This window comes from Dendrobium catenatum, unplaced genomic scaffold, assembly GCF_001605985.2.
Source record: "Dendrobium catenatum unplaced genomic scaffold, ASM160598v2 fragScaff_scaffold_71, whole genome shotgun sequence".
NCBI classification, from domain to species: domain Eukaryota; kingdom Viridiplantae; phylum Streptophyta; class Magnoliopsida; order Asparagales; family Orchidaceae; genus Dendrobium; species Dendrobium catenatum.
In genome coordinates, this window is record NW_021318533.1 from 805,972 (window position 1) to 828,775 (window position 22,804).

The window sequence follows — 22,804 nt, forward strand, 5'->3', positions numbered from 1 at the left end:
AGCTCCAGTATTATAAACAAAAATGGCTTTCTTGAATGTATCCTATAAAGTCAACTGATTGTGGGCCCCTCATTTGCCTATCATGCAACAGTAAAATGGGAATCAAATGTTTTCGCTAGCTCTAAAAGCACCATGAATTAAGATAAAAACAAGGTATTCTCCCTTGAAATTTTTCTTTAGCCACAATAGTGAAAAAAGGATTCCTCTTATTTTGATGCAATACTCCTGACCCGCCTACAAGATCAAATGTGACCAAGATCAATAGATGTTGATGAGTTGTACGAAAAATGAGCTCCTAAATTACCATGTGCATGATAGACAAAGAGAATAAATTAAGCCTATAAACTCTTATTGCATCATGATAGTAGCAATAACCAACACATGAAATCAGGCTAATTGCCCAGTCTATGGCGACTAGCTTCTTTTAAATTATTTCTTTTCAAAAATCAGTTTTATATTAAAAAAATTATCCTCGGCCAAAATAATTTTAGATTTGTATCCGCTTAAAGCTTTTTATATTCAGGTAGCCAGGAGAATTGTATTAAATGAACAATAGAGACGAAATTTTAAGGAAATGGGGCTCCAACATCAATATCATGCAAGTGTGACTCTCTAAGCTTTCATTTAATATTACCAAATGTGTATTTTTTATTTTTATTTCAATTTGAAATATGCTTTTTTTATACTTCAAAATAAATACAGAATAAATGACATTTATTTATATACCTGCTAAATGCATGTGTTGTACTTGTGTTAATCATAAAAATATTCCAAGTCAATACATCATATTGAACGAATTCGGTTAAAAAAAAAAGGCTAACCTGTTGAGAACGGTCCATTGTCCTCAGAGATCTTGAAAACTCGAAATAATATGTGCCCTTCTCACCACCTTTGGAATATGGACTGTCATCTTCAACCAATGCTGAATTTTTTTATTCAAATAACGAAAAAAATATTTATATATTCAGGAGATGCACAAACTCAGTATATTTAGTTTTCATTCAGCAACCAAAGGGAAACAAAATTTCACTCATAAGATAAAGGAAATTAAGTATGGGATGATTCTTGAAGCAGGCTAATGCATGTTAAACCCGAGAAGGAAGATAAAATTTTGAAGGGAAGAACAAATATTTCTATATTCTGTGTTTCTCGCTGTTACAGTAGAAGCGTTCACGAAAAGGAAAAGCATGCTGATAGCAAATAAAAAACTAATATAAATGATTCTAGGTTAAAAATAAGCTTTCATTGTGTTAAACATAGGCATTTTCAATGTCATGCAAACTCTCCTACAGCTTGATATCTTTCAACAGAACCAGAAAAGGGCATTCTTCTAGATGTCCTCAAAATAATGACTACAAGCTGACAATGATGTGAACAAACAGGTTGTGAATCTGCGACCCTTTTTGGATTCTCGCTTCTTATAAGAACATATGCTTACCGAACGCACTATCTAATATGTGTTCAATAACCAACACGCTGGTTGGTTGTGCCTTGTATGTCCTTGTGCGTCTGCATTGCATTGCTACAAGCAATGTGCATCAATGAATTAAAATAAGAAAAAATGAAAATTCTTGCCCGCACAAGAAGATTAGAGCTTTCAGGTTGTACAATAGGATGTAAAGTGGAGTATGATAAGAAACATATCTGCAAAAATAATGATAAAAAAAACAACCTAGTACAGGCAAAATACCTGAATGGGTAGTAATCATGCTATGCCACCACGCCCCCTGCCAATCATTTTGTGCGTAAGAACTGTTTCCTGAGATATTTTTTTATAAAGGAGAAAATGTGGTAAGCTCATAAACACAAAATAGTCAAATATATATATATATATATATATAATATATATATATATATATATATATACATATTTTTTTTTAATTAGCCTAGATAGGCCGGATTTATGAATCCTTTTCCATCCATTTATGTAGGGTGATATATCTATTAACTTCAAGCTATGTAACATTTGATATACCCTTATTCTCTTTCCATTCGCTTCACATTTTTTCTAGCTCCTAACTTTGTGGTGCATCTTATGCTCTCAACTGAATATGCCAAATTGGCAAAGCAATTTCATACAATAGTAAAGATAAATACAACAACAATATCAAGTATTTATCCCACTATATGAGGTCGGCTACATGAATCATTTTTCTCCATTGTCCTGTTAAGAGAGAAATTCTTATTTAAAATTAATAAAGAAAAATCATTTCTAATACTTTCTAACCAAGCCTTTTTAGGTCTACATTTATCTTTCTTATCATAGGTCAGATCTAATATATCTACTCTCCTAATCAGGTCATCACAAGGCTAACATTTTATATGACCAAACCATCTAAGGCGACTCTCTCTAATCTTATCTACCACTAGGGTAATGGGCAATCTAAGCCAGTCCAGCCAATCAACTCGGCCCCCAACAAGAAAGACTAGTCTAGCTGGAAAGCAGAAGAGCCCTATGGGCCTCACTAGTGTGGACAGTAGGCATGAAGAGAGGGGGATTCAAAGAGGATTAATTCTACTTTTAATTACTTACTGTAGAAAATAAAAAATTTTGCCCGCCACCTACATGGTTTTGAGAGAACTCATGGCTTTAGATAACCCAACATCTTCCCTGATCACCACTCTCCTTCCCTCCACCATCATTTCCTTTGTTAGTGCTCCCCATTTGACATTAGTGTCTCCCAAAGTCTGCTTGTCTCCACCTACCCTACGCCCATCATCACCCTGTAGCACCCTGTGTCCACTAGCTTCACCCCTAATTGGTCGACAACCTGGTTGGAGATTAAATCATGGATAAGCCCACTATCTATCTTCACCACTACCTCCATGTCCGCTATCTCTCTTCTCAATTTCATGGTGTGATTTGGAGTGAATCACACCAATAAGTTTAAGGAGACCTCCACCACGTCTAAATCCAGCTCTTCTTCCTCCCCCACTGCCTCACTCCCACCTCCCTAAACTTCCTCGTCATCATAAACGGTGAGAACCTGAAGAGTTCGATCCTTACAGTAGTGTCATGTTATATATCTCTCATTATATCTGAAGCACAACCCCTTCACCCTCTTCTCCTATAACTCTGACTTAGTGAGCTTCTTAAAGTTTCCCCCAAGTCTCCCTCCTACAGTTTTCTCCTTCGAGATCTACTTAAGAATATCCGGTGTCGGCCCCTTGTTGCTAAAAAGGTGATGGTCATCCTGTATTATCTTCCTTAGTTGCTACATCTAGCTCCTCTTTCCAAGTGCCTTTGATCCTCCACTAACTAGGCTAGCTCCATAGCCTCTCCCACATCACGAGGCTTCATAATTCTAACTGCCACCTGAATCTCTAGTTTGTGCTCTTTCATAAAGTTTCCCTCTAGCACAATCTCTGAAAGCTAGTCCAGTCGGCTAGCAATATACTCAAACCTTTCACGGTACTCCACCACTGTCCTATCCTACATTAAAGTATGATTTTCCCTTTCCTTCCAAAAAAAAAGAGATACTACCGGGAACTAATCGACCTGATGAAATTAGTAATATTATACACGAATGTACTAAACAATGCAATACATAAGTAAAGATTGTGAATACGGGTACCATACTTCAAGTGGGCAACGACTTTGCTCGTTAGAGCGAAGAACTGCTCATAAAAGTCCCCTCCCTTACTAGTTCGGAAACATTCCTACAAACAGTCCTTAAACTCCCTCCAGATCCATATGGGCCACCTCATATCCCTCCACTGGTACCATGCCAACACTTTCCTCTCCAAACACAGCTTGACCATCATTGGTCTCTTCTCCTCCGTCAACCCATTAACGGCAAAGTACCTTTCCACCCCATAGATCCACCCATGTGCATCATCTCCCTTCAAAAGCAGACACCTTCAGCTTCATCACCGTCGGATCACTTGTGCTCCCTCTATTTCCTCCACAACTTCTCATTCCCTATAAGGGTGGTCCTCCCAAGTGTCCCGATCATCCTTTTTACGCTCGTACCAAAACCCTTCATTAAAATTCCCTCTCCTCCTTCCAAATTCAGCACGCTTCGTTCATATCTAATTCCCTCACGTCTCTCCCTATACCCGTTCATTTCCTCCCTAGGAATAGGCTCAAGAGGTTTCATTCTCTCTTCTCCCTCCAAAATCTCCACTTCCTGATCTTCCCATCTCCTTATCATTATTAGGGTTTCCCCAACTCCCATGGCTGTCGGCAGCTCCCCTCACCTCCTACGATGTCGTTTTGGTTTGGACCTCGAGCATCTTCCTTATCATATCCTCCATGATGGCAAACTTCCCATTGATCTTCTCATGGACAACTGAAATTTAAGTTTCAAAATATGAATTTTTTCTTTGAAATTATATTTCAATTGTCCAATCTATCCTTCCAACACTTCTACCTTTCTTCCTACTGTAGGTACATGGATCTTGGCTCTGATATAAATTAATGACGCTTAAATTGAGAGAAACTAGGAAGAGGAACACACAAGAACACTTTTTATTAAAAGATTTATGAAGAGAAACTCAATATTCAATTGGATCTTAAAATGGAGAGGAAGATCCAACTCCCCCAAATCTCTAGCTGCCGGCTAAAGCCTTCTCAACCTAAGGAATTCTAAATTCAGCAAGTTCAAGCAAACCCTAACCCTAGGGTAAACAACATACTTAAAGCATACAAAGTATAGAAAATCCCCAAAAACAGCCCTTCCCAAATTTATTTTCCCTCCTAGTCGGCCACTCCTAGACTTTAATTTTCCCTTGGGCCCCACCCCAAGGGGGGTGGGAATCCATCCAGGCAGCTATGTTCTGCATGGCATAAACTTTGGCGGGTCTCAGAGGGATTAGCCCATCCTTAACCAATCTAGGAGGGACCGGTCCATCAGAATTAAATTTGAGATGTTTTTTACAATCCTGGCCTAGCTCAATGTAAGGTAAAAGAAAGGGCTGGCAAAAAGAAAAAGACCTCTAGTTTTTTACTAGATGAAGTCAAGGTGGTCTTCTTTACCAAAGTCCGATAGATGGGTGATCTGTCAAAATGTAGCGGAGCAATAACTAAACTTCGCACATTTTTAAAATGTTGGATTATCACAAAAAATAAATAAATAAAAACATAGAGGTGAAAAACAATACAGTTACTCTAAAAAGGTACACGGCATGATACCTCACTAGGATTAATGCAAATCTAAATGAGGGTTGAATTCTCTTACTATTACTAAATAAATAGACGAAAGATCATTACAATGATGAATGAGATTATGAAATAATTACTTAGATAAGCTCACTATTACCATATGTGTAATCTAATTGCAGAATAGTTCTGTTCTATAGCGTGTCTATTCAATATGATCAATCATGCAAGATGATTCAAGATTAAAGTTTCCTCTGATCAAATAATATGCTTAGTATAATTTCATAAATTACAAGTTATCAAATAACTAGACAATCTATTTTCTTTAAATGAAAGCAAAAGACATTAAAAATCAAGGATAATGAGATGTTTGAAAATATCGAAGAATTTCAGCAAAAAATCAAAAATAAATAAAATCAACAAGCAAATCGAAATAATTTCACAAAACAAATTTATGGTGCCCTGTTTTTATCAAAATCAAAAGCACTAAATAAGTCAATAAAGAAAATTATGTAGATGAAATGGAATAAGGGACACCTCATGCCGGTTTTTTATTAATTATTTATTTTTTATTTTTTATTTTTAAGCCTCACGTCGGTATAAAAAGCAGACCTTCCCCAAAATTAGATAACCGCACTTGCATTACACTCAAAGGAATCAGACGACATTCTACTTGCACTCATAAAATTGAAGTTGCACAGAATCTTTTTCTTAAAGATAAAAGTTATTAATTAAAAAATTTTAACTGTTATTTATACTCCTCAGAGCCTAGATTAGTAGATAAAATTGGCATTGGATCAATCTCAACTTAAATTTGAATAAATCCAAACAACCAATTAAACTTTCAAAATAGATGAAATACAATCTTCATGCCGAACAACCAGAACTCCATGACAGCATAAACGTCACACGCACCATAACTCAAACGCACGTAAGAGCCAGACAAACACAACCACCACTTCCCTGATATACGACAACAACCAAACCAACAAACTACTTTATCATATTTGTAAATGAATACCGTCTAATTTCACCCCTTAAACATTTAAATACCAAGTTTCCAAGAAACAAATATTGGTTTTCATGAATTGAACAACCCACACAATATTTTTTCAGAACTAACCTCAACTTAAATGAAGACTGAAATTATACGAACAAAATAAACTAACTTGAAGTTAGGAAATAAAATACAGCCTTTCTCTATCATTATCATTGGCATGTCCTCAAAATAGAAATAATAAATTAAACAAAATAAAATAAAGAAATGAAAATTCATTACCTGTGAAGAAATTAATGCTTGGTGCAATGCTTACTATGAGAAATGTGAAGAAATTAATGCTTGGTGCAATGCATAAATTTTTATCAAACAAGTTCAGGTTAAAAAAATTTGGCTTTGATGAATTTAATATTGGATACATATCAAGTAAATGTAGACATAAAGTATGAATCTCCTGTAAAGTAACTCGTCATAATCATAGCCACGTATGCCTCGATAGTGCATAAGGTATCTCTGAAATTCATCATTAGCGGTGGGAAAAATTATATCATTTAGAATAGCTTCGAAAATAAGCTGCATGATAGGAACTAGCAAAGAATTGTATGTGAACTCACAAGAGATGAAGAGTGTGAAATTTAAGGTGTTGGTTGTATACTGATTAAAAAAATGAAATTAAAAAGATGAAAATTGAATATATACCAAGATTTCTTGTAATTTCTAAGTTGTAAGCATTAAATCTAATATGTTGCACAATTTTAAATAATATCATTTTCATTGTATTCAACTTCTTTAAAGTTTTAAATGGAAGCATCTCTTACCATGTAAAATAGCTTTAAGAATGAGTTGCATGGCCATAATTGGCAAAAGGTTGGATGTGGACTTACAATAGGTGGAAAGAGAGTAGATGTGATGGCAGTAAGCTCATTAAATAAGGCAAAAACAATAAATTAAAATTTGAATCTACACGATGAAATTATGGAATGTCCAAGTCAAAAGCACTAGTTCTAATGCATTACAGAATTTTAAATAGTCCTACCTTCCTTGCATTCAATTTCTTAAAAATTTTAAATTGAAGCTTTTATGAATTTAAATGTGCCATTACTTTATGACAAGACTTAAATTCCACATAACTCTTATTCACATGGAAGCTTGTAATTGTTAATTAGCAGCCAATTTTCTACAAATATCCACATAAAAATCATGCATATTTTGTACAATGATAAATGCATTAGGCCTAGATTTCATAGGAAGATCAAGAAGGTCTATATGCTTTAGTTATACAATTTAAGTACAATAAAATAAAATTTAGCAATATGAGATGCTTTAATGCATGACATGAATTGTCGTGTCATAAACAATCTACCACTACAATGTGGGCTCCGAAAATTCAGCCCCAGCCTCCGCTCGCTTTGCTACATTTTATTTCGGGGGGAGGGGGTGGGGTGGAAGTTTTAACGAAATTAAGTTACAGGGTAAATTTTGGGAAGGCAGATGGGTTTGTAGATTACACCCTCATTTTGCGAGGACTTTATGATCTGAGTTCTGGTTTCCTATAGGCGTAAGCCTCTATAGTTAATTACCCCTCTTGATAACGAGAGAGAACTTTCGATTAAGGCTAGTCGTCAATCAAATATGTCGTACTCGTAAATAGGTGATATATGGCGTATAGTAGTAGCATGGGCTTGAATGTTTGGAAATGGTTCAGAATTTGAAGATTTGATATTTAAAATTGAAAATTTCACCATCTTACACTTAAAGCGGATAGTGAGGGAATGGATGATTGACCAGATCAAAGATCCCATTGTTCTGTCATCTCGAGCTATCGTGGTCCCTAGTCTACTTAGTCAGAGGAGGTAGTCGACCCAACCTGACAAAATGATCCTTGTCGGCAGTCGTGGGTTGCATCGTCTAAGGGTACCTTGTAGACCTGGGGTGAATATTTGTCTAAGGGGACAAATTTGAATCCACCTTAGTTAACAGAGAGTTTTGTGCCCTATCGATCATATCCTATTGATTCATATCTCAAGAATTTGATGCCACTAAGGAACGTACTAGCTCTGGCCATAACTGGTATTCCGTTGTGCCATTTGGCGGCAAAATCACTCAGTTTAGAGGAACCTAGGTCATAACCGTTTATCCTGCGGTGCCATTTTGCAGCAAAACCGCCAGTGAGAGGATATGTACCACATCTTTACCGGCAGGAGATTGTTTGAGAATGGATCCTAGTGATATTTTCGACTATACATTAGCTCTTTGTGAGCTGAAGTAAATTTCAATTTGTTCACTCCGGCAAACTGTTGCAAATGAAGGATGGATTTTGTTTTGAGTGGCTAATGATTGAGTTTCAATTTTAAATATTTTTTAGATTTTTGGATTTTTTGTGGGCATTTGAGTGGAATTTGATATTTTTGGAATTAACCCCTTCGGTTTAGATCTGCATTCAATACGGCCATCATCGGGGTGACTTTAAAGTCATTTATATTTCATAGGAATTTGAATTTTGTTAAAGTTTGAAAACATTTAAAAATGTTTGTAAACCCCTCCGGTTGAGATAAACATTCAACACGGTCATCATCTGGGGTTATTTTCATTTGTAAATTGAACCTTGTCAACCTTGTCAAGCAGTTGACAGAGGATCGGGTTTCATTATAGGCTTTTTTCCTTTATTAGTGAATTCTCATTATTATGGGTATTGAATGTCTAATATGAATGTATTAAAATAAATATACCGATCGCCGTAATAATATATTTGTTTAATGATTCGAACTTGTTGACTCCTATTGATTCACATAGAAGGATCAAGTTCGAACTTGAATTCACTTATTGACCCGCGCAGCATCCCTAGACATCACGTGTGTTCCTACAACACGCTCGTCGAGGCCCATGCGGGTTTTGCGATTTTATATGCCTTTTTATATACCTATGTTCATACAAACTATGGTGTATGTGCTGGGGCATTTTGAAATATTTTAGTTGTGCAAGTAACTGTTATTTGTATGCACACAACATTACATTTGAGAGCTTATATACACCTTCTATCCGCTAAAACGAGTGTTGCGGATCCGGTGACATAGTGTAGCAGCTTCTGGATTGAGTTGTTTACTGCTTTGTACAAGTAGAATGTCGTGTACTACTTGCATGACTTATGCAGGTATATTGTAGTGTGCTAACGAATCTTCTGCTTTTGCCCATGAATGAAGATAGCAATTAGATGTCTTATATATTTGCTCGTAAATGGCATTTCGTATACATGAAATACTTCATATGACGGCTCGTAGGAATTTTGATTTTTCGTAGCCTTATATCTTTGCTAGCGGAGAACGTATGTACTTGTGTCCATAGAGGATTTACTTCACTTACTAAGTATCCACTATTGTTATCCACAAGTAATTTCAGTGGTCGTCGAAGCCCACAAGGAATGGTTATATTTGTCTACAAGTGAACCAACCTCAACTGTAGGGATATTGCATCCTTAGCTGCATGCCATTTGACTATATTTGTCTTCCATTGCATGGTTGTTAGCTGTAGAGATGCTATGGTATCCTTGCTAAGACAATTCGTAAGTATTTTGCATATGGGAGAGATTCCTTACGTTGACTCGTAGGAGCTCGCATCTATCATCTATCTCTCTCAACATATTGACTCTGAGCATATTTATGCAATTATTGAATGCTAATCACCATAGCTTATTGAGATTTGATGTATTTTCTTGTGCCTCCTCTAGTTCTTGTAGCAATTGTCGCTCGTAGGTAGACTATTGTAGACGATGTGTTGTGCGTATTGTGGGCTTTCTGCCATCACTTTGGTCAGCAAACTCAGAAGGATGTAGACCTTATGCTATTGTTTGTGAGCTTGCCACCATACCTCTCATTCTGATCTTTACTTACAAACAGATTGTCCCTGAGATCCTTTATTTATTAAGGATTCTTGTATGTTCACTTTGCATATTGATCATTGAATTATTAGTTGATTCATGAGGATTTATCATTATGTCTAGTGTGTACCTCTTGCACTTAATTAGGAGTTGCTATCTCACCACTCATAACTTCATTTTAATCATGATATTGAGCTCCTTCATGCTTGGTTCCAGCTTCATAATGTCATGAGACTGGTTCTATATAATTTGTTCATTTGAGTTCAAATATCTTATGATTCATTTGAATTCCTTGTGTTATAGTTTGACTTCAATTCTTATGGATCATTCAATTCAAATTAAGCATAGTTCATTGTCAAAACCCACTTGATATTGTATGGTTCAAGTTCAATGTCTTCAAGTTCCCATGCGCTTGGCTCAAATCTCGCTGCTTTATTTAAATTTGAGTTAGGTTTTTGCTCAATTCAAGTTTGAATTAATGTTTAATTTTGTTTCATTTGAGTTCAAAATCTAATTCAAGTTTGAGTCCAAGTATAGTTCAGGCTAGAAGTGAGCCTTTTCCATTCATTCGAGTCCCCTATGGTCCAACTCAAATCTTTGCTTGAGTTCAAATATTCAAGTCAAGTTCCAATTCACTTCATTCTCATTCCAATTTCATTTTACTTAGGTTCCAAAATCTTTATTATTAGACATTTGTACCTTGTCTAGAAGTCCAAGTACAAGTTATTTTTTGTTCAAATATCCACAAGTTTAGTGTGCAAGTTCAAGTCCTTTATTCAGTCAAGTCCAAGTATAATCTTACGTTCACCCGAAATTTTGATAGCCTCCCGGCGTCTCCCAAGTTTAGGGGTAATTACGAAAAACTGGGCCTCCCGCCATGCTAGATAAAAGCGTGTACGGTATGTGTCTTTAGATACCGCGGCCGTGAAAACTTCAATCCCACTGCGCTAGAGAAAGGCATGTATGGGTCTTCGGTACCTATTTCAAAAGAAAAACAGTTGTTTCCCCGCAGGTACAGAGCCGCGTACGGGTACTTAGGATTGTCCCCACCACGTTACAAGAGCGTGCATAGGGCCTACCGGCCTCGCCGTAAGTGTCGCACTGGACTCCCTTCCCACCACGCCAGAGAAAAGCGTTTATAGGTGATTTGACGGCTCGACACGAACGCCGAGAACAGAATTTTGGAACCGAGAGATGTTTACCTACCTCGTTGAGTGTGTTGCATCGGGTTTCCTCCAACCACGCTAAGAAAAGCGTGAATAGGTGGTTGACCAGTGCGTTAAGCATGCCGAGGTAAGAGAGTTTTTATGTATTTTTATTATTATTTTATTTATTAATTATAATTAAGACTAATTTTAGTTAATCATAATCAATAATTAATTATCTTTTTTTATAATTAATTAAAATAATTAATTATAATTATTACAATCAATTAAAATAATTAATTATAATTAACCTCAGTTAATTATAACTAATGTATATTAATTAACTTTAGTTAATTAAAATTAATTAATAATAATTAATTGTAATTAACATTTATGAATTATAATTAATTAAAATTGACTTTAATTAAAAAAATTATAATTAATTCATTATTAATTATTTAATTAAAGTTAAATATAATTCATTATAAAATATAACAAATTAAAATAATTATAATTAAAATTGATTATGATTAATTAAAATTAATCTTAATCAAAATTAATTTAAACTCCTCTCTCCTTCCTCTCATTTGTTCGACACATATACGGATTTGGCCGACATGAGGAGAGCGAAAAAAGGAGCAAGTTACCTTCACGGCAGTGAGCTCCTGTTGTTCCTCCCGATCAAACAAGAAGGGAAAGTCGTCGAAGTGTGTGAAATCGAACGACGACGAAGGAGGCGAGAGGCCACACAAGCGAGCTCCAAGTCGTTGGTTCCAATCAAAAGGTCGTAACTTCCGATCCAACCGGAAGGGAACGTTGAATAAGAGTGAAGTCAAGCGCTACAGAAGGGCCAGAGAAGCACATGAATGGAGAGAAGAACCTTCACAGCGGAGCTCCCTCCTGATTGCAATCAAAATGGCGTGACTTTCGACCCGACAGAAAGGGCAAGTCGTCGACGGGGCAGAGTCGAATAACCACGAAGGAGTCGAAGAAGCGATGCGAGAGGAAGAAAGTTACCTCCACAGCGAGCGAGCTCTCGTCTGTTGCTTCCGATCAAATGTCGGAACTTCCGCTCCAACAGGTAGAGAAAGTCTCGAAGGTGCAGAGTCGAACAGCTACGAGGGAGCGAAGGAGCATGCCAAAGGAAGAGGGAGAGAGAGCAGTCGAAGACTTCCCTTCCTTCGATTTTTTAACGACGCGAGGAGATCGTGGGGAGAAGCATGTCGGCATGGTCTCGACGTGCGATTGATCCAGCGACTAGTGCGCTGTTCAGTACGATATTATATATAGTATATATATATATATTTTATTAGATACAGGTCAACATACAAAAACTTAATCATGCTTCCTCAATGTCCATAATAAATCTAATGCAAAATTCATACTAGCATCCTCCTAGGGTTTATATGGCATTGTTAAAAGTGTATACAATCCATATTTTCTACCCTCAACAAAATTGAAAATTTTTGTGAAATAATATGTGCTCATCTCTTTAGTCTTGGCTAAACATATAAATATCAATTGTCATTGTAATAACCATAAGACCCCTAAAATGTCCAGTAGCGCCCATAGTATGTAATTCAAAAATATAAAATTCCTACACTAATTTACAAAAAAAATATACAAACATATATAATTAAAAAAATAACTTTCTTTAATCAGAGTCTTTACTAAGTACATATAAATTATTATTTAAGTCTTGATAAATTTTAGCCAAATACTTACAAGTCTCACATTCCTCTGAAAAATGATCTTGACTACAATGAACATTTCCCTCTAACAACATCAATGAAAGAAAAATTGGGAGCAGTACGTTTGACAGGAGTAGTAGTTGCAACATATTTTAGTAGAATAGTAGAAGCTGATGGACCAACAGCATTTGTCAGAACAAAAGACAACAAAGTGTGGCCAATGGATGCACCATCAACAACCACAATAGGATTGTGGCACAAGGCCACATGATAATAAACACAAACTAGTAGAAATCAGGTCAAATATACCAGCCCCTAAAATGTAGGGCATTATCAATGGTAAAGAAGCCCAAATAGAGATGAAGCACAAGATGAAATCATCAATGCCAGTGCTAGCAAGCACCGATGAAGGGGGCAAAGAATTAGGGAAATGCCCAAGAAGCGATACGGAAGCCACTCAAGTGGAGCAAGGTGAAAAGGTGTCTCAATTGAAAAAGGCTATGGCACAAGAAATGAGCTGGAATTGAAGCTTGAACGTAGATCGTTATACAAATAAGTGCAATGTCAGGAGCAAAGAAAAAAAAAAGCAAAGAGGAGTTGTTGGAGCAGCTACAAGGAGAAAAACAAAGTTGTAAGCAAAATTGAGTGAATAAGAGAACATGAACACACAAGTTGGACTACGAGTGAGAATAGCCCAATGCAACAGAGAGAGATAACAAGATGAAAAGCCCAAGGGTTCTAGCAACAATTTTTGTGCGGGCAGGAAATATGTACATAGTCGGGGTAGAAGCTATGTGCAATGATGAGAGGAGTATGTGGTTTGTACTTTTTATTAATGAAGCTGCGTAAACATTTTGGGTTAAAAAAAGGAAGGCTTTATTTGGCAAGGTTTTACTTAAGGTTTACCTCCAGAAGCTTGCATATCACAATTTTAAGTAGTCTGAGAAACTCACGTCACAAATCACTGCATCACTTATGCAACCCCTACATGTTAAATATGTTGCTTCTAGGTTACTCTTCTGAAGCTTGTCATACGAAATTTTCAATTAATATAGAAAATGCTAAAAATAAATTCCTACACCACACATGAAATCCTCCATGGTTTTACAACCATGCAGAACAAGTAACTCATCCATCTTAAGTTCATTTGGTAGAACATAGAATAATGTTACAAAACTAAGCTCAAATACATGTAAACTTTATGTTTTGGTACATCAACGTATATCCAGTAGAATTTTAAAATCATCAAGTACCTGAGGGACCCTTTCCATCAAGATACAAGCAATGCGGATTCCATGCATATACATCAACAAGATGGCCAAATCTGTAAAGAACACAAAAAGATAGTATGGTGCAATAGCTTAAACAGTTACCTCGACTATGAAAAATAAAAAAATTAAAATTAAAAAAATTAAAAATTTAAAAAAAAAATTAAAAAAAAAAAAACTTGAAGCATACCTATCACCACCAGTACCCTCGCTGTTGTCAACCAGATTGGCACCATAAAGCCGACCCGGAATCGCATTTCCAATGGAGAAATGCATGATATCGACTTCATGACCACGACAAGTCATATTGTTGCATGATCCACGTAAATTTTTGCATCCTCCCATCTAACAAAAGATGTTTAATCAGTATGCAATCAATGTGTAGTTGTTTGTGCAGATCCAAGTAGTTATAAACATAGATATGCTAATCTTCAAGAATGCATACATTTGTAGGGAATCTATAACTAGCCAACATTAATAAATTGTTAACAATAGGTAAAGGATATAAATTTCGCGAATTTGTTCTCGTGCAAAGTTGGCTATGTTACAATCTTCTCTTTGATGTTAAACCAACGATTTGGAAAGCAAGAGGAACTTACATTATGATATGAAGCATTCTCTCCCACTTGAAACATTAGAGCAACTGAAGGACATTTCTGATTTTCACTGCATTTGTAAAAGGGAAAAACTTCAATAATCAATATCATTCATGTGAAATGTCCAGAATATAATAAGCACGATGCTCTTATAGTGCAATATGAAACAAAGAAATAAAATATGACTTAACAGAAATTTGTATATATTTGTTTCAGTTATCATGCATTTTCAAAGTTAGATACTTAATAATTGATTTCTCAAAAGACGTGAGAAAGGATTTCAGTGTCTAAGGTTCACTAATGAAGAGATGGGATACTAAAAGAAACCCAAAAAAAATTATAAGTCACAATCCCCCAGTTTTTAATTTGGACAAAGATTAATCTCTATAGATGAAATCCCGATTGGAAGCTCCACACCACACATAAATTAAAATACCTAAATTTCAAACAAAAATATTAATAAAATTTTTCCTAAAATTATCTCTCATTTTTTGCATATCCCAAAAACTATCAAAAAAAAATTTATGAAAATTTAAATTTCATTTAAATTATTTTGATATACATAAGTATATTATTTTATGAGTTAATAAATATTTATTAATTAAATTAATACTAACATTATTTTCCTAAAGTTATTTATTTAATTTTACTGTGCACTTCATTAGTGAGCTGTAGCAATTCTTCTCTACCACTTGCCGGTGAATGAAGTTACAGCAATTTAATGGAAGGATGGGATGCTTTTGGATTTGAAATCCTATTAAATTCATTTATATAAGTATTACATATATATAAGCACTAAGTCATTTTTTCCTTCAAATTCCGTGGCTGTTTAGATGGAAGAGAAAGGAGAGCTCAAGCTGGCTAAAACCATAGGAAAAATAGGAAAGAAAAGATGGGAATGAAGAGAAGTAAAGCTAGAGAACTATAGGAGTATTGCCTGCTTGGCTAAATGACATGTCAACACTGATCTTATTATCAAAAACTTCAGCAAACCGATATTTGATATCAAGAGAATTTTGTAAGAAATTATGTAGTGACGGAGTTTCTGGATTATGAAAACTATGCCAGACAATGCTTCTCAATTAGAGATTAACATATCTCTATTCCGATCAACCTCCAACTGATATAATAGAGTGCATTCTCCTTGCCTTCCTCATTATGTTGGGTCAGTAGCGCTTCAAGGGACTCTTATAGTGCTACTGTATACAGGATAAGAGGTCTCAGCATCGAGGAATTTCAGGGATTTGATTAGAGCAAATACACTGGAAATATGAGGCATTTTGATTTCTTTTCTTTGATTTTTTTAAAATAATAATAATGTCATTACAATTATAAAAAGAATAAAAAAATTTGCATGTTTTGAAATTCGTGCGTCCACTCGATTTGTGTGTTTTCCCTCTAAATCTTTTGGCATTTTCCTCGAAATACTAGCCGATTTCATCGAACAAATTTCTTTGGACAAAGCTACAGTCCATTTCAGGTATCGTCGATATGTCGAACACAACGGTGAAGTCTGTTTTCCGATCGGATGTCATTTGGGCAATGTCACACACTTCAATTTCAGGTGTCGGTCGCCAATTTTGACTGTTCTCGCTCGATTCATCTATGAGGGGCTCCCTCTTAGGCGAATTTGACGCTCTAATCTCAACGACACAATCCGTTTGATGACCAGAGGTCATTTGACCCTTCAAGTGACGCATCACACCGACACGTGCATCGCTTAAATCATCGATTTTGTCTTTTCCAGTGTTTTGAGTGTACAAGTCAACACATACCCACCCGCCCAAATTAGAAAAGATTTTTAAAAAAATGAAAAAGAAAATACCTTAATTGACACTAATTAAACGATGGCTCCTATGATGGTTATATTATTTATAAAAAATTGATAAAATATTATATAAATTATTAATAAATGATGTTATTTGATTTTATACTTAAGTAAGCATATATATTATTGCAAAGATATATGATGTTATTGTTATTTGGAAATTTAAAGTATTCACCGAGTTGTTTTATAACTCACTTCTATCCTTTAACAAACATACACAGACTTCATCTAGAGAAATTAAATGACCGCATAAACAAAAAAAATGTATCCAGTAAGAGTGACGCAATACGGGGGAAGTATTTATTTTCAATTGTTATATGTTTTCACAAAATAAATGTCAGAGTTTTAATGGCTCTTTCAATGTATTAAATTGTTACAAGTAAAATAATAATATTTTATTAATATAGGATTAAAAAAAAGATATTTACTAGTATTTTTTTTAAAGGATGCAATAGCAATAGCATTAAAAAGGAAAACCTTAATACAAGCTACCAATACAATCACATTCCTGCTTTAACAAATGAAGAAAATGAGGAATATTATCCATACTAATATCATCCCAAAAACATCTACTACTAAGTGCAAGGTTAGCACAAACATCAGATAACTTATTACATTCCTTATACACACAATTAAAAATAACATGATGAAAATTTTCAAGGAAAACAAATTCTTCCATCCCAATGCCAGCCTTATCACCATCCATCCTCTTTAAACCATCCTGAAGAAACTTGATGAAATTAACATTATCCCCTTCAAATATAATACCCTTATAACGCAACATCCATTCTTTCATGACCGAATCAAAGGAATTAATAGCTAACATTTCCAACCGATAAACATCCCAATGAACACTACTGAATCCAAATGCCAATAAAAACCTCCCTTTGTGATCACATAATACACCCCCAACTCTAGCTTTGTATGAAGGTAGTAAGGAAGCATCTGCATTAACTTTGATCCAATCGAGAGGAGGAGGGTGCCAACATTTCTTGAACAACCGATCCAACTGATTAGCACCTAGATACCGACTTTAACATTTCACATCCAACCGAAGATGAGATTGAAGCAAAGCTAATAGAATTTGCTGCAATAATAAGACTACTATCCTACATGCCACCATACACACCTTTACTCCTAGATTTCCAACATAGATAAACAGCAGAACAATAAAGGTTAACCAAAAACCTGTTCTTGGACGGACATTTCTCCAACCAAATGTCGATACGGCTGATTAGCACCTCAGATACCCGACTTTAACATTTCACATCCAACTGAAGATAAGGTTGAAGCAAAGCTAACAAAATTTGTTGCAATAATAAGACTATTATCCTACTTGCCACCATACACACCGTTACTCCTAGATTTCCAACATAGATAAACAGCATAACAATAAAGGTTAACCAAAAACCTATTCTAGGATGCACATTCCTCCAACCAAATGCAGCATTCTTGAAATGAGTCCAAAGAAGGAATACATAAGCCCCATTTATACAAATTTTGAATTACCTGAATAAGCTTCAAGCAATTCACTACCACATGTTCATAATCTTCCATCACAATACACCCTCTAGGACATAAATTATCATCTCTTAACCTTCTATGCACAAGAAATTAAAAGGTAGAAATAGCATTATGATACAACCACCACCAGAAAACTTCCACACGTGGGTTAAGTTTTACCTTCTTAATCCATCTCCAATACATATTTTCAATCGGATGATGCACCAAAAACTCAAATGATGGAGCAGAAATAAATTTTCCCGTGCTTTTATTATTTAGTTCTAATTGGTCTTTCATCAATTCCGGAGAAATCTGGACTTGACAAATCAGCATAATCAATTCCTCTCCAAAATAATTTCAAAGTTCCTCCTTATTCCATACTCCATCCACAATGAATTTATCCACAGTCATATCATTGCTCTCTAGAGTTGAGACAAATGTAGGCTATATGTTAAAACACTCATCCAACACCCAAACATCCTTGAATACATTAATAGAGCTACCTACTGCAATCTTCCATTTAACAATGGGATGAAGAGCTTTAGCACCATTCGAAATAATTCTCCAAGAGACCGACGAGCTATGCTTAACTTCAGAATCCCAACTCCAAGACCCATACCTTGCTTCCAGAACCTTGTACATCAAAGAATCCGCCTCATTAAGGAACTTTCAGGCCAACTTCACCCTCAAAGGGTCCACCTTACTTACACAAGAATGAAGCCCACAGCAACCCAGCTTGATTAGCTTACACAGCACTTCCTAGCTCACATAATGAAGACCCTTTCTCCCATCCTGCTTATGCCAAATGAAATCCCTCCACACCTTATCAATTTCAGCCAAAACTCCATTAAGAATAAGAGAGTGAGTACAATGAAAAATAGGAAGCGAGAGAATAATAGATTTCAGAAGAGTAAATCTCCCAACTAATGAAATAAATTTGTTCCCCAAGCATTAAGTTTCCCCATAATTTTATCAGGAATATACTAAAAATCAGGAGCCACAAGCCTCCTCAAAGCAATTGTCACACCCAAATAGTTCATCTCTTTAACAGCTTTAAACCCCATCAAACGAGATATAATTTTCTTCCTCCTTTCACAGCTTTACCAAAAAGCATGCAGATTTTTGATAGTTTACCTTTTGGCTCGACCAACTACAAAAGTCCAACAAAATATTCCTAATCTTCTTCACTACCTTAATATTAGCTTCAGCAAAAATCAATATATCAGCTGCATAAAGCAAATGAGAGATCCTCGGAGAATTAGGATGAACTTTAATACCAATCTCATTGCATTTTTGAATCAAAGCATTTGATAACAATTGAGAGCATAAAATAAATAAAAACAGAGATAAGGGACAACTTCGTCGAAACCCACTTCTAGCTTTAATCTAGTTAGAAGACTTGCCATGAATCAAAACTGAAAACCTGGGATCCTCCACACACTCCATGATAAGCCTTGAAAACTTCAAACGAAAGCCAAAGTATTTAAAACTTGCTCCAGATTGCTCCACCCCATATTGTCATAGGCTTGCTCCATATTGATTTTAAATGAAACCAAACCTATAGAAGATTTAAAAAACCTGAATTTGTGAAGCACTTCTTGAGCTATCAACACATGCTCGGATAAAGAACGTCCATTCACAAACGCTGCTTGCTCTTCAGAAATGAGCTTTGGAATTATAAATTTGAATCTATTAAGAAGAATTTTAGCCACCACTTTATATATCGTCTTACACAAACTTATTGGTCTAAAGTTAAATGGAACCAAAGGATTATCTGTATCCTTCCAATCAGAGCCCATTCTTCCAGTGGAAAAGAAATGGTTGATAACATTCCAAACATTTGATTTAATAATGGACCAATATGTCTTAATGAATGAATATGAAATCCCATCATTTCCTGATGATATATTACCACCAAGTTGATTCACCACTCCCATAACTTCCACCAAAGATAAATTCGCCTCCAGCAACCTGTTATCATCTTCGCTCAGCACACACAGCGAGGACGGCCAACCCTCCATCACACAATCTCTAGCTCGCCACTTCTCTTTAAAGAAATTAAAAAAGCTATCTTAAATCTGAAATTGGTCTTCAACTATCACCCCATTCCCATCTTTGATCTTGTAAATGCGGTTACCATTCCTTCTAGCACTTGCAAAAAAATGAAAAAACTTTGAATTAATTTCCCCATCTTCCATCCATTTGACCTTGGCCCGTTGCCTCCACCAAGTATTCAAACGAGCAACGGTACTATTAAGTTCATTCACTTTTGATCTGAGAATCAGAATCTTCTCATCAGAGAGGCCACCTACATTAGCTTTCTCCATTTGTAACTCCAAAATATTCTTTTTAAGACAATCCTTCAATTGATTAAGATCTTTAAGGTTCGCTTTACTCCAATAGTATAATGCTTTTAAGGCCCTGTAGAGCAGTCGGCATGGTGTTTTCTCCAAGCACTATGCTGAAAACCCAAGAGCACTATATGCCGAAATGCTTGCTACAGGATTTTCTGCTTTATTCCAATTCTTCTCCAGAGTTCTATAACCACCTTTCCTTTGTCTGGCTTGGCTTGCGTGAAAGGGAAAATAAGGAACTCTGTGTGAGGGCCCATGAAATTAACTGCTGCAGAACAAACCGCGTGTGAAAGCATCCATTCAGATTTAATATGAATTTATCTACTTAACACTTCACTAATAATTAATTAAGTTATTTCTTAAAGTAAATATCATGGCTTAAAATTGCACAATAAAAGGCGCGCCTCAACGCAATATGGCCCCTTTAAGCTCCAAAGCCCACGCAATAAGTTTAGGTTTTGAGGCGTATGCCTCAAGTTTATTGAGGCGCGCCTCAAGGCGGCCTCGCCTCACAGTTTTGGGATGTCCGCCTCTAAAAATTAAAAAAAAAACTAACCAAATATATTTTTGTTTAGTTCGGACCCCCCAATATCCGACGTAGATTACCTAGTGAAATGTCGATGTGGCTTCAACACTTAAACCCTGGTAAAGGTAAAATGGCAGAAAAATTTCACAGTTCACGCTGCTTTTCGATTTTCAAATTCCAGCATATGTTTCAAGCATTCACTCCAGAGAAATTTCAAGCATTCACTCAGTTCCTTCTCAGATGTCGTCACCCCTAAAGAGAAAGGTAATTTGTTGGCATGTTTTCTGTTCAAGTTCTGTGTATTTTATATTTATGCTATGCATATGTGTTACTTTTAAAGTTCTTCGTATTTTATGCTTACGCTATGCGTATGCATTCCTGCTCTAAACTTTTTAAATGTTTGATGTTATCGTATTTTCTCTGTATTTAAGGTTTATTTTGAAAGTTGAAACCTTACTCTAACTAAATTTTAACAATTAAACACTAACAAACTTTTAAAATAGAATAGTTTGTGCCAATATTATGTGTAGGATATGCATACGCTATGCATAAACACTGAGTACTATATGCGTAATTGTACGTATATTATGCGTACTTGTGCGTATGTTTTGCGTACTCTATGCGTATGTTATGCATACTTTTATGATCTTTTTATGACTATCTTTTTTTACTTATTTTATATGTTTTTAACATTTACTTTTAAGATATATGTTCGTCCTATTACATATTAATGCTATGTTTTGACTTTTCGAACAATTTGAGATGATTTTGCTTAGCAAATTTCTCCTGAAGTCATGGACAATTGAACCGTTTAAAAATCATACAATTTTTGTAATTTTCTGGTTTGAGCAAAATATCTCACTTATTTATGAGATGATCTCAAGATGGAATATTTCAAAATAATATTTTATTCTAAAAGGTCAGCCTATTTCTTTTACTGTTGATGAAATGGTCTTTCTTATTGGTCTGCCAAATAAATGAGAAAAAATATTCCGACTTTCTTTAGCACATATACCGGTTACATCATTGGAAATTAAAACGGACATGCTGGAGTTGAACAACCAAACCCTCCTAAACTATGTTAAGAACGTTTATTATGTATTTATGTTCAAATTTATTTTTTTCAACTTAGTAACTTTAAAACCCCTCGATTGCTTCAAAGAATAGCAAATAATGTAAATGATTTTTTGTCAATAAATTGGATGGGGTTGATTAGAGATTTTTTAGTTGGAGAGTTTAATAAGGCCTCCTCCAAAATTTCAAATAAGAAGCCAGCAGGTTAAATCAACAGTTTTGTGCCTCTGCTAACTTTGAGTGCTAAATTCATTCGAAATTTTATTTAATTTTTACAATTCATTTGCTAAAATTTTTTTCATCTTACGTAGATTTGGTTACTTGAGCATACTTCTATTCATGCTCCTATGTATGCTGACAAAAGACCCCATTTTTTTTATGGACCGATGATATTGTATATACTATAGAGGTGGTTACTAATTTATTTGTTAATTAAGGAAAAGTTAGGTACATCTAATATCAATTTTCAATTAATATATTTATAAAGAATAAGATTTTGCAGACATACAAATTTTTTGCATATTTTTGATATCCTCCAAGGAGTTTTTCAAGCTGAAATTGATATGGTTAATATCAAGAAATATCCATCAGACAGCCCTCCATCTCATCATGAAATATCCACCCATCAAACCCCCCACCAATTTCCCTATTATACCCCACTTCCTTAGCAAGACCCCCACTAATCTCCTCATCAACCACACTTTAGTTTTTTAGCTAAAGTACTGGATTCTCTCTAAGAAAAAATAATCAAATCCTACCAAGAAACCTGTACAAAACTCTTTCTTAAATTTAAAGGTAGGCTAAGCAGAAAGTTTGAAAATCTAGCTGAAAGAGTAGAAGTTATTGA

The 22,804-nt window shown here is 35.3% G+C and overlaps 1 protein-coding gene across 1 annotated transcript in view; it reads right to left on the bottom strand.

The window, feature by feature from the left end:
* Positions 1-22,804, bottom strand: part of LOC110097051 — a 65,602-nt gene that overhangs the window by 34,426 nt on the left and 8,372 nt on the right. The window contains exons 3-7 of the mRNA XM_020823264.2: positions 14,676-14,742; positions 14,267-14,421; positions 14,062-14,132; positions 1,691-1,759; positions 822-922 (exon numbers count right to left, since the gene is read on the bottom strand). Of these exons, the coding sequence (XP_020678923.1) occupies positions 822-922; positions 1,691-1,759; positions 14,062-14,132; positions 14,267-14,421; positions 14,676-14,742 (463 nt within the window). The remainder of the gene's footprint in view (positions 1-821; positions 923-1,690; positions 1,760-14,061; positions 14,133-14,266; positions 14,422-14,675; positions 14,743-22,804) is intronic.